This window comes from Chionomys nivalis, chromosome 10, assembly GCF_950005125.1.
Source record: "Chionomys nivalis chromosome 10, mChiNiv1.1, whole genome shotgun sequence".
Lineage (NCBI taxonomy): Eukaryota > Metazoa > Chordata > Mammalia > Rodentia > Cricetidae > Chionomys > Chionomys nivalis.
In genome coordinates, this window is record NC_080095.1 from 40029365 (window position 1) to 40042711 (window position 13347).

Below are 13347 nucleotides of genomic sequence, written 5' to 3' on the forward strand. Positions count from 1 at the left end.
AGATAATTTCAGCTCGGTAGAGCTATGCTGATCGAGCAGGGTGATGTGAGTGAGGCAGTGGGGACTTGGGGGTGCAAGGGCTGTTCTAGACTAGGGGTTCAGGGATGTTACAGTTTGGTATTCACGTTTCTCCCCAGAGGAGATGTGTCCATGGCTTGATGACTAGTTTGTAACACTGTTGGGAGGGGAGTGACCTTGGAGAGGCGGAGAGCAGGGGAAGGAAGTTAGATCATTGGGGACATGCTTTCCAAGGGACAGCGGGGACCTTGGCCCCCTGTTTCTCTCTTTGCTTCCAGGCTGCCATGAGGTTCCCCTCTTCCTTTGCCTTCCTTCAGCACCGGCCCGAAAGCAATAGAATCAATGAGCTGAGGGCAGAAAACATGAGCAGAAAGAAACAATTTCTCTTTGTAAGGGGCGAACCTTGGGGGAAGCTGAGTGGCACACAGGGCCACTCTAGCGGGTGATATTTGCACCAGGAGGTGAAATGAAGATCCTATCCTGACCTCTGGGAGGTGAACACTCGAGGGGAGGGAAGTGGGCACCATGGTGGACTGTGGAGAAGGCCAGTGCAGAGGCTGTGGACCGTATACTGAGCAAGAATAAGCTCACCTAGGCCAGAGAGCCAGCCAGGCATGGAGAGTTCTGTAGGCCGATGTCAAGTACTGAGGCTTTCTTCTCCAACGAAGTATTCCTCGGCTTTTGGAAGGGAAAGGCTGGTATGGGAAGTTGTCAGGGGTGCGCCCCACCCGCGCACTTTTACTCTGCCTCCCTAAGAGATAGTAGGCTGTGAAAACATTTCCAGGAAAGCCTTATTTGCCCCAGCCAAAGGCCTTCAGGCTTTGGGGCAGGAGACATGGGTGAGAAAGATGGCCGATTTGAAAAGGTGCTCAAATGGGAGGCAACCGACATCCCTGTACCCTTCAATACAAGATGTAAGAACCAGGCCTGTCAGGGACCAATCAGAGGTTCATCTAGTCTCCGTAGGGGAATCGCCCCCCCCCCCCCCCGAATGAGGGGCTGTGACAGGAGTCCAGGGAGTGGGCCATGAGCCCACAGGCCATAGGCCTGCTTATTTCCCTCTTTGGCAATGCCCTTCTTTGGTGACCTTATTCAGGAGTCTCCATGTCTAAATACCTCTTCCAGCGGCAGCCATCCTCACCACAGGTCCAGGCCAAGCCTTGACGCTCCAGGAAGCTGATTAAGATCAAGGAGCTGAAGCCGCTGGCAGAGCGTGCCCGACTGCTAAGCGTGCGGCTAGCTCCACTAGGGGGCGCGCACCCCTAGTTGACCTTCCCCATAGGTGTCCGGCTCCTGGCTGCTGCCCCAGGGACACCTGCATTCTCGCCTAGCGCCCCCAGCGGCCAGGGGCGGAAGCGACGGGACCAGGCGCGCATGCCTCAGACTCTGTCCCCATTACTCCGGTCTGGGTACCTTCCCAGCCTTCTTCAGGCCTGAAAAGCAGCCTTGTTCCAAATCTGAGTCCGTGAGGTCAGGAGCAGGAAATACATTCAGGACAGGTGGACAATTTGAGCTTGCTCAAGACAGGAGATCAGCGGCTCAGGTGCACTTGTCCAGGCAGACATACATGGTCCTTCCAGTCCCCGGGTCTGCCCTGCGTCACCCGCAGCTCCTCACGGGTTAATCCCCTCGCCGCCCGCTCGCTTCTCGGTGCCAAAGTGGGTGTTGCTGGAATTCCTGTCTCCCGTAATAAGGGGGCCGAGCTGTCCCTCCAAGGAGGGGGCATGGCGTGGATAAAAGAGACGAAAAAGCAGAGGGCGGTTTCCAAAAATAAAACCCTCCGGTTCCCCTTCAGACGGCTGCAGTGCGGGGAGCGGGCGTGGAGGTGCAGTGGACTCAGGTTCAGTGCGCAGCCCAGGCAGCTCACGCCATACAGTCCTTGTCGGGGAACTCCCTGGCCCCCAGTCGGCTCCTTCAGAGCCCCCCTAGACGGGTGGGGCAAGCCGCCAGGCAAGTCCACGGAGCGAACGATAGAGAGCATCTCCCCGCGAGGTCTCCGGTGCCCGCAGCTCCGCAGCCTCTCTGGCGCCATGAGGGCTCCGATCACCGCCCGCTGCTCCGGACGCATCCTGAGGATGCGTTGGAGGAGCTTTTTGCCATTTGTTCTGGCTCTCTTGATGGGGACAGGTCATGCCCAAAGGGATTCCGTGGGGAGATACGAACCAGCTAGCAGGGATGTGAATCGGTTGTGGCGCCCCGTGGGCAGCCACCCCGTAGCGGCTGCAGCCAAGGTGTACAGTCTATTTCGGGAGCCTGATGCTCCGGTGTCTGGCTTGTCGCCCTCGGAGTGGAACCAGCCGGGCCAGCGGGGCCCCAGGAGGCCCGCTGAGGCGGAGGCCGAGGCCAGGAGGCCATCCCGTGCCCAACAGCTGCGTCGAGTCCAGCCACCTGTCCAGACCCGAAGAAGCAGTCTCCGGGGCCAGCCGCATCCAGCAGCCCGGGCTGCGCCTTCTGTCGCGCGCCCGGTGACCCCGCAGCGACCCGCGGCTGCACGGCAAGGGCGGCTCACCGGGTGAGCACTGGAGAGGGGATGGGGGGGGGGAGTAAGGGATGCGTGCGGCAGGAAGGGGGGGATGTCGGACGGTCATGCCACCACTGGCGTTAGAAAACTGTGCCCCTTTGTCCTCAGTACTGTAGAGAAACCGCTCCGAGGTTCCAAAGCCGGGGCTCGGAACCAGCTTTCAAAAAGTTTTGGGGAAAAAAAATAAATCTACTATCCTTTCCCTTGGACACCAGCTCGTCCGGAACCCCGACGTTAAATTCTTGTGCGTTTCTAGCTCATTCTGTGCTGGGCTAATCAGCTCCGTGACAGGCAACATTGCCAAGATCGGCCGTTGGGGAGCAAGCAGTTGGGTGGGCGCTCTGGGTTCTGGAGGCCCAGAGAAGGTTAAACTGGCTCAGGGAGCCCAGTAGGTGGAGGATTTGGGCGGGGAAATGGGGACACCAGGGCGCGAAGACAGATGCTTCTCCAGGAAGGGGCTGACAGAGAGCCGGCGCGCCAAGACAAGTGTATGGTCCGGGCTCAGGGGCTGCTGGGACTCGCAGAGGGCTTAGGCATGGGCTTAGGCGTTCTTTGGAGGGAAAGGCCGCCCCGACGCTGTGTGAGGGACTGGGTCTATGTGCCAGTGAGTCTCTGTGTCAGCACTATTTGTACACTTTTTAATGTACAAGTCTCTCTCCAACTCTTCAAATAATTATTTTGTACCACCCACTTGCCGCGGATCTTGGACTCTATTACCACAGAAGGAGGCTCCCCCCTCCTCCGCCCCAACAACACCCTGCCCAGAATTACAATGGTCGGGGATCTTACCTGAGGATCCAGGTGTTTCTGGAATGAAGGCACCGGTAGCCTGGCAGTGCCGGACTGGGCAGGGTGTCATTGGTAAGGCTAGGAGGGGCTTTGGCAGCCATTGGCTTGAGCCTGATTTACCTGTTGGTTTTAGTCCCAGGTAGCAAGCAGTCCGGATGCTTGGGCCCCTAGTTCCACTCCGGGGAGTTTCTGCTTCCTGGACCTTGCACACACTGTTCTCCTTGGATGCAGCGCTCTTTCTCTATACTTCTGCAGAATTCACCGGGTCTCGTCCCTTCTCTGCCCTCACCTACGCTTCCTTAGAGCCCCCATTTATACATTTCTATTTCTGCGTATGTGTTCACTTCTACGGGTTCTATAAAAGCAGGGTTGTGTTCCCAGCAGATCAGCGCCTGCACATAGCTGGCCTTCCCTGAGTGTAAATGGACTGACTCCCTTGCTGCCTTTCGGAGGCCTAGCCCAAAGTCTGCAGGGCACAGATCTGCATGCTGCCAAGTGGCTCCCTTCAAGGAGAGTTAATGGGACATCTGCCCTGTTTCCGCTTTCTCCACTCTCCTGACTTGTGCCAGCAACTGCCTGATTACATATTGCTGAGCCTGGGAAAGGAGGCGGGGACCCACAGAATCCAACGCCGAGATACTTAAAATCATGAACAGTACGTGCTGGTGAGCGCCTTTCTAAAAGCACTGGAAGGGTTTGCTAAGTGCAATGGAGCAGTACAATGTAGTGGAGAGGCTCAGAGAAGAGACACTGTGACCTGGGACCCCTGGGGGTCAGTAGAAAACATGAGGAAGGAGATGGCCAGAGTGACACCTGTAGATGGCATGTCAGACTGGCTTAACACTGCCTTAGAAGAAGGCTTTTCACCGTTAGCATTTGCTCAGGGTATAGGAAACTCAGGGGCTTAGGCTAGGGATGACATTTGGGCTGTCATAGGGAAGTTTTTACTGTAGGCATTATGGGTGAGTGTGTTTGTGTGTGTGTGTGGGGTGCGTGTGTGTTGGAAAGTTGCTGTTAGAAGTCATAAAGTTAAGCAAAGCAGATTGTCACCAAGACAAAGCTGGTGGATGGGCACAGGTATGTAAGCAGCTAGGTGCCACCTACAGGCACCTGCTGTATCCACAGACACACACCTGTGCTGGAGTTGGCTCCTCAGTTTTGTCTCCTGCACATTTAGTAGATAATGAGTTCTTTTGGAATACCATTCAACCCCTGGGGAGGGGCTGAATGACAAAATTATTTCTTAACTTCCTCAATCCATGTCCGTTCTGGCCATTGTGTAAAAGTCAGAGCAGGAACCAAGTGCCATCTACTGGTGGAATGTAGAACTGCACACCATCGCTCCTTGAGACTTTTTTTTTTTAACTCCTTCAATATGCTCTATGCTGGACCCTGGGGGTATAACAGTGGACAAGACAGATAAACCCTGTCCTTATGGAATTTTTGATGTAGTGGGTATTTTTTAAAAAATGTGTTATAATCCAACAAAAAATGGAGTACAGACCTAAACAGAGAACGCTCAACAGAGGAATCTAAAATGGCTGAAAGACACTTAAGGAAATGTTCAACATCCTTAGTCATCAGAGAAATGCAAATCAAAACAGCTCTGAGATTCCATCTTATACCTGTAAGAATGGCCAAAATCAAAAACACTGATGACAACTTATGCTGGAGAGGTGTAACATGAGGGCATGCTTGTTGCCCTGGCCACCCAGATAGCTTAGCACCGAAATAATCACACAGAAACTGTATTCATTAAAACACTGCTTGGCCCAATAGCTCAGGCTTCTTATTAACTCTTATAACTTATATTAGTCCATTATTCTAGTATATGTTAGCCACATGGCTCAGTACCTTTTTCAGCGGGGCAGGTCACATCCTGCTTCTTCAGTGTCTGGGTAGGACTCGGGGGAAATGGGCTTCCTCCTTCCCAGAATACTTCTGTTCTCATTGCCCCACCTCTACTTCCTGTCTGGTTGTCCTGCCTATACTTCCTGCCTGGCTACTGGCCAATCAATGTTTATTTAAAACATAATTGTCAGAATACAGAATTGTCCCACACCAGAGAGGTTGTGAGGAAAAGGGAACACTCCTGCATTGCTGGTGGGAATGCAAGCTGGTATAGGCCCTTTGGATGTCAGTGTGGCAATTTCTCAGAAAATTAAGAAACAACCTTCCTCAGGACCCAGTAATACCACTTTTGGGTATATATCCAAAGGATGCTCAATTGTGCCACAAGGACATGTGCTCAACTATGTTTATAGCAGCTTTGTTTGTCATAGCCAGAACCTAGAAACAACCTAAATGCCCCTCGACCGAAGAATGGATAAGAAAAATGTGGTACATTTACACAATGGAGTACTACACAGCAGAAAAAAATAAAGACAGCTTGAATTTTACAGGAAAATGGATGGAGCTAGAAAACATTATTTTGAGTGAGGTAACCCAGACACAGAAAGACAATTATCACATGTACTCACTCATAGGTGGTTTTCAAACATAAAGCAAAGAAAGCCAGCCTACAAACCACAATCCCAGAGAACTTAGACAACAATGCGGACACTAAGAGAGACTTACATAGATCTAATCTACATGGGAAGTAGAAAGTAGAAAAAGACAAGATCTCCTGAGTAAATTGGGAGCATGGGGACCTTGGGGAAGTATTGAAGGGGAGAGGGGAGAGGCAGGGAGGGGAGCAAAGAAAAATGTAGAGCTCAATAAATATCAATAAAAATATGTGCTAGACACTGTGCTAAATGTCTGCGGTACAGTGGTGAGCAGTCTACAGGAGACTCACTAAGCCGTTGTTTCCCAGTGCTCAGTGCTTTTTGGACCAGCCTCATAGTAGATCATCTTTGTATTTCCTCCATATTCTCTTATTTTATCTTCTTCCACCAAGTGGGTTCCAGGGCTTGAACTCAGGTTGTCAGGCTTGACAGCAAGTGCTTCGACCCAGTGAGCCATCTTGCCAGCTTTTTATTCCTCAATATATTATTAAAGTAACAGAATTCCATGTTATATATTTTGAAGTAAATTATGAAGTTTTAGATGAATACTAAAAGACATTAAAATAACAGAACTCACAAGTTATTTTATTTTTAGTTTTTTAACTTAAATTTCCTCTATAAATTTGCCTCCCTCTTTCTGCAGTTAAATTTGGATTTAAATAGTTCCAGTGTGTGCTTCATACGATTACAGCCGATGTAACTATCCATAAAATACACAGTATTTAAACTTAGATAAATGATAGCATATTGTATTCTCCTACAATGTTTTTCCTTCCTCATTAGCCTTTTGAGACCTAACTATGATAATATACAGCTCAAGTTTATTCATTTTAACTGTTGTATATTGTTCCTTTGTCTAAATATACCACAGTTTATTTATCTATCCTCCTGTTTCTGGATGTTTAGATGAATTACATTTTTTTGCCATTACAAACAGAGCCTGACTCATTTTTCTGCATAAATAAATCCATAATTAAAAGAAAACTTTATATCATTATTGCAAGTTAAAAACAGTACTATTTGCAAAAAGAGAAAATAAATGTAGGAAAATTTGAAATAAAAAAAAGAAGCTTTCCAGTTTTGGTCAGGCACCAGCTGTTGTTCTGGAAGCTGAATCCCGAGGCTTCTGCTCTCTACGGAGAAGTGGACTGGCTGTGTCTAGGGACAGGATCCAGCTTGAGGACCTAGATGGAGACCTGCTCCCTGCCTAAGTAGGTTAGGAAAATCATGGAACAGGAAATCACTTCCTTGCCGTGGGAGTCAGTAATGCTAAGTTTCCTGGTCATAGAAACCTAACATCCTCTTTCCTACCCTTGGCATTGCTCAGGCCACTTCCGAGGGAGCTCTGGACCGGGTGACTGTGACTAAAAGAAGTATTTAATGTATACCATGTGTTAGGCACTGTGTCAGCCTGCAGAGGAAAGAACCTTTGAGAACAGAGGTGGACCCTAGTGGCATGAGCCACCGCTACTAAATGATGACAGTGAGAGCCAGACACTTGTCAGAGGAGCCTCATACAGGGGGATAATCACCTCCAAACGGCTCTCCTGGTTGGACCTGTGAGATTCTCGCAGATGTCCAGTGAGTATCTGAACCTCCTTTCAGTACCCTCCCAGGGCCATCCCGTTCCTGCTGCTGACGGCCTTTGATTCCGACCAGTCTCTCCTTTGGTTCTGACATCCCTCTGCTCCTCTGTAGGCTGGCAAGGCAGACCTGACTGCTGACCTCCTACTCTTAGCTGTGAAGCCATCCTGAGAGCATCTGGGGTGATGCGTGGCTCAGGGGGCCTCTTGGCAGGATTTGTTCCCAGCCAAGTAGACTCCTTGGTTTGTCCTGGGTTCCCACAGGCGCTGGTTTTTTAGAAAACTCCCAGGGCACACAGCCTGTTTTCTCTCAAAGACCTCCCAGGCCGCAAAGATGCTTGTCACTACTTCCAAATAAGTGGACTGTTTTCCGCTTCTACCTGGGTCTATACCGGAAAGCCCTAGGTCTGGGAGCGGGGTAGGGGGCGGGGCAACTCTCCTTGGGGCCCAGAGGCTTCGGCCTTGATTGGGAGGAGAGCCTTGTGGAACCAGGACCGTTCTGGAAGAGGTAGCCAGCACGACAATGCTCTTGGCCAGCGGGACATTCTGAAAGCTCCCTGGGAGGCCGTGCCCCACAACATTGGGCCCAAGGGCCAGGAATGGGCTCAGCCTTTGCAGTCTTTAGGAATTTATTTTGAATTCTTTGTATTACTCTCACAACCGCACAAGCTTTGGGGTCCACTCAAATGTCAAACAATTTCCTAAGCAGCACCAGATGCTTGTCATCTTGGCCCCAAGGATCCCAGGAATGACCACCCACTCCAGCCTTTGGCGCCCCAGCCTCTCCCTCCCACTCAACCCTGGCTTATTTCTGCTCCTTATACTGGGCCCAGGGAGTCAGAGTCAGCTTCACCTGTCCTGTCCAAAGAAATCTTCCCTGGGGCACTCCCTCTTGGGGGCGTTTCCCTTGTCTGGGGGCACTCCCTCTTGGGGGCGTTTCCCTTGTCTGGGGCACTCCCTCTTGGGGGCGTTTCCCTTGTCTGGGGGCACTCCCTCTTGGGGGCGTTTCCCTTGTCTGGGGGCACTCCCTCTTGGGGGCGTTTCCCTTGTCTGGGGGCACTCCCTCTTGGGGGCGTTTCCCTTGTCTGGGGGCACTCCCTCTTGGGGGCGTTTCCCTTGTGTGGTTATGGCGGATCTGCAGATGGAGATCTTGGGCTGGAGAATCTTCTGGTACTGGTGGCTCTCACCAGACTCCTGATGCCAACGTTTGCACAAGTGGAGTGAGTGTCCCACCAGGACCCAAAGTTAAGGTCTCATGAAGGTTTCAGGGCCAGGTGTATCCCCCATACACTACGTTCCATTGTCGTTCCTGAGTGAAAACTGCTGGTTGGACAGAGGTGGCTTCATTACGTCCCTTCTCCTACCAGCTATCACGCTGGGAGTCTTTCTTAAACAGTGACTCAAGAGCGCTGTTTCTTTAGTCTCCCTCTTAGCCGTCAGTCTGATCGCATATGGAGCTGCCCAGGTCTCTACTCCTCCTGGTTTGGATTCGTGGGACGGTGACAAGCATCCATAACCTCAAGACTGTTGATATACGACTTCCTTGTCAGCACTGGCAGGCACAGAGCACAGTGTGTGGCTTTTGGTGAGAAGCATTGCCGACTTGGAGCCTGGTTTAGAATTCGACCAACTCAGAGGTTTTGGTTTTGGTGTTCTGGATAGAACCCAGGGCCTCCAACCCGACTAGGCAAGCTCTCTCTCGAACCGAGTTACCCACTAGCCTGCCAGGCTAGATTTGAACTGGGCTCTGGTACTTGACGATCACATGGCTTTGGCAAATGATTGAATCTCTCTGGACTTGTTTAACTTGTCCTTGTTACTGTGTGTGTGCGTGTGTGTGTTGATTGTTTGAGATGAGGTGTTGCCCAGTCCTGTCAGGGTACCACCATGCCCTGCTCTGTATTGACTTCTGGGTACTGGGTTCTAGACACCTCTTCTCACCCATCAGTCACTCAGCAAGGCAGGTATTTTCTCCATTGCGCAGATGGAGAGACTGAGGCTTCCCAGAGGTATACAGGGAATGGCAGGGGCAAGATGCAACTTTGGTCTTTGGCACGCCATAGTGGTCGTGGAATGGGGACAGTCTTCCCAGCCTCTAACTACTCCTCCAAGTCCTGCCTAAAGGGGGCTGTGTGAAAAGTCCCGGCTCTGAGCATCCTTGTGTTAACTTTGCTCTGGCGACTCCACAGGAGAAATGTCTGCGGGGGACAGTGCTGCCCAGGATGGACGACATCAAACAGCACCAACCACTGTATCAAACGTGAGTATCTCCTGTCCCATCCACCTGTCTTGCTCTTGAGGTGGAGCTGGATGAGAACTCCAGGACATGGAGCAGACAGGTCTTCCTTGGCTTCCTTTTGAGGATGCAGCGGGTCTTCAGAGTGGAGGCGGTGTGTAGTAGAAGGGAGACTTAGAGTTTCCAGACGGAAACTTGCTCAAAGCAGATTCCCACTCACGTTTTAAACTTCCTACATTTCCTTCTTCTGGCCCCCATGTTTGTGGTCTGCAGAAAATACCTCTGTCGGGAGAGGGGCACCATTCTCAGTGTGGGCTGTGGGAAGCCACCTCTGCCCTGACCCCTGGCCCACAATCCTGGCCTATCAGGCAGATCTGGTACTAGGATGATCAAAAAAGGTTCTGAGTTGGTTTTCAGAACAGCCTTCTCTCAGATTACTCTGAAACCTGCCAAGCTGTCTTAAATGTTGAGAAAGAAAGAAATCCTCTTAGTTATGTGGAGACCAAGGATGGAGGCAGGAAGAGTCAGAACTTCTAGGCCGACCCTTCACTCAAGGGTGGGAGAGCCATGACCCATGCCGCCATTAATGTCAGAGGCAGTGGCAAGAGCCAATACTTTTACAGCATCCATTTTACACAAACTGTGCTGAACCTTCCCCCTTGGTAGATGAGGAAACAAGTCAGGCGGTGGCAGAAGTAGAATGGAGCTCGGATAACTCCTGACTCCAGGGAGCGACTTATGCCCTGCTGCCAGGTACCTGCCCTGGGCCTCCCTCTGCATCAGAGCGCAGGGGAGGATAGTGTAGTCCCTGGGGACTCTGGGCGATGTCTGAAGTTCAAGGTGGGAGAAGGAGATTGATACGTTCCAGAGAGCTCAGTCTATGCAGGCAGCCTTTGGCTGGTAGTTTGAGGCTCGGGTTGACTGGAACAGGCAGCCTCATGGGGAGTGAGCTTCTGCCCAGATGCCTGAGGGGTCTGGGCCTGGTCGCACTCAAACCCTGCAGACCTACAGGCTGTTTCTAACTCACTTGTGATTTTCCAGTATTTTTCTTTGCCAAACTATAGTTTCAACACTGGGAACTTGAGGTTGGGTGAGTGCAGAGTGTCTAGGACCAAGCGTGTGTGCACTCTCGTGTCTCAGAGGGTGTTGCTGGAGGATGTGTAGGGACCCGTACCCCCATTATTTCTCCATCCAGCTTGGTTAGGCCACACACACACTCCCAAACCTGTCCTCTAACTCTCGGACCAGGCTATAGGCTGGCAGCTCTTCCCGACTTGAAGAGGGCTTCCCGCTGAAGAGCTGTGTGGTAATTAGTTGGTCCCTATGTTGTTTGCTTGTTGCTATTTTGCTGCTAATGAGCCTAATAAAAACCACGTGAGCGACGGGGTGTTGGCCCTGGACAACCGGGCCCAGGGCTGTGTAGAATGTAGCGCTCTTAACTCCCAACCCTGACAGCTGGCTCTGTACTTCCCCAGGAGCTCCTTATTGCCCCCTCCCATCTATGCAGCTGCCCTTAGGGATGGGGAGAGGCCATGCCAGAGAATGTTCAAGATTCTGTACTAGCAATTTCGTCCACATGGGGTGACTTCCAGGCAGGTGAGAGATGAGAGAAGAAAAGAAGGAGTGTCTGACATAACCCCATTTCAGTTTTGGACCCCAAACCATGTGGAGAACTTGGATTCTTTTCTGGCTCCCCAGATATATTATATATAGATATAGATATATAGATATAGATATAATGTATCAAGAACTCAATTTATTCTCTGTGTTTAGAAGTGCTGGTCCTGGCTCAACTGCCACCTCTTCCTGGCCCCTCTCTTCACTCACAGAAGCAATCCTAAGTCCTAACACACTATGCCACCACTCCGGCTAGTCTGTTCCCTTCTCCCAGAGTCATTGGAATCTCGGGGCTGCTGTGTCTCTGGCTACCACATTGCTGCGTCCCCAGTTCCTCTCTCTACCTTGGTGGGGTCTGGAATTGGGCCACCGTTTCCTCCCTTGGTTTTGGTATCTGCCTTTTTTCTGTGGCCTTGCCAGTTTTGCATGATTCATGTGTTTACGTGTCTGTGGAGGCAGCTGGCTGAGGGCAAAGGCAGCAGGATGTGAGGTGACTGTCCTGTTTACCGCTGCTGGTTTGAGGAGAGTCTTTGGTTTTCTCACACTAGCTCATCTCTGTCTACACACAACTGGGGAAGAGGCTCAGAGCCTGCCCCAGCTTTCCTATCTTGACTTGAATACACAGGGTCTGGGGCTGCTCTGGGGAGGACCCTACAGTGACTGAAGAGGGGCCCATCTCTAGACCCCAACTCTTGTAATAAGGTTCAAGGTTAAGAGTCTATGCTTTAGATTCTGGTATCAGGTCTAAGGAGATGGATGTTCAAACCCTAGTGTTAGATCCTTGGGTAAGTCACCAGGTTCCTTTCTAGTTGAGTCTTAGTCACACAGTGTATGACAACTTACACAGGCTTGTCTTTGGCATTAACAGCAATACAATCTATAATTCTCACAGTATGCCAGGTCACCATAAGTCCTTTATATTCCCAGGGTTGTTTTTTTTTTTTGTGTGTGTGTGTGTGTGTGTTAATTTTATTTGTTTATTATGTACACAGTGTATCCCTGCAGCCAGAAGAGGGCACCAAATCTCATTGCAAATGGTTGTGAGCCTCCATGTGGTTGCTGGGAATTGAACTCAGGACCTTTGGAAGAGCAGGCAGAGCTCTTAACCACTGAGCCATCTTATTCCTGGTTTTTCATTTGTTTGTTGAGACAGAGTTTCTCTGTGTAGCCTTAGCTGTCCTTGGCTGTCCTGGAACTCTCTCTATAGACCAGGCAGGTTTCAAACTCACAGAGATTTGTATAAGCCTGCATTTTATTTTATTTTATTTTTTTGGTTTTTCGAGACAGGGTTTCTCTGTGGCTTTGGAGCCTGTCCTGGAACTAGCTCTTGTAGACCAGGCTGGTCTCGAACTCACAGAGATCCGCCTACCTCTGCCTCCCAAGTGCTGGGATTAAAGGCATGCGCCGCCACCACCGCCCGGCTAAGCCTGCATTTTAATACAATGACTCTTGAGGCTGGCTTGGATCCCCACCCCCGCGTATGCAGATGAACCTGGACAGTTGTCCAAACCAGGGAGTGGGGGTTCAGCAGTCTCCAGCTCTTACCCCCATTCTTTCTGCTAAGTGAGCAGCTGTGCAGACAGCCCAGCGCATGGCTAGACATATGGTGTTTGGAACAGTCAGCAGAGCCTATGCTAGAGACCCGCTTGGTGGGTGTGTGACTCTGGACAAGCTGCTCAGACTGTGTCTCAGTGTCCTCTTCTGAGCTCTGCGACAAACAATAACTGCTCCCTTCCAGAGTTGTAAGGAACAAATGAAGTAACTTAGGTCAAACATTTCATTCATGGTCTGTTGTATTCTCTAGGTTCTTGACACGGAGCTGTCATTTTGGCTTTGATTTCTGAGGACAGGGGTTATCTCGCTGTCCCCAGCATGGTGTACCTCTGTGTGGCACAATGCCTTTCCCGGGCTAAGGTGACACATCCCTTTCTGTTTTCAAACTTCTGTCCGCTCTCCCAGACACTCTCCCTGCTGCTCAGGGGACCTGGCGCTGGAGGTCTGGTGTGCATTTGCTCCCAACTTCTTGGTCTGAAGCCTCTGCATTGTGTGATAGGCACTGGGACACTATTCCTTCTG

The 13347-nt window shown here is 50.9% G+C and overlaps 1 protein-coding gene across 1 annotated transcript in view; it reads left to right on the forward strand.

Annotated features, from left to right (window-relative positions):
• Positions 1-1813: 1813 nt before the first annotated feature.
• Positions 1814-13347, forward strand: part of Ltbp2 (latent transforming growth factor beta binding protein 2) — an 85911-nt gene continuing 74377 nt past the window's right edge. Inside the window, 2 exon segments of the mRNA XM_057782605.1 lie at positions 1814-2530; positions 9608-9678. Coding sequence (XP_057638588.1) covers positions 2049-2530; positions 9608-9678 — 553 coding nt within the window. The 5' untranslated portion in view covers positions 1814-2048.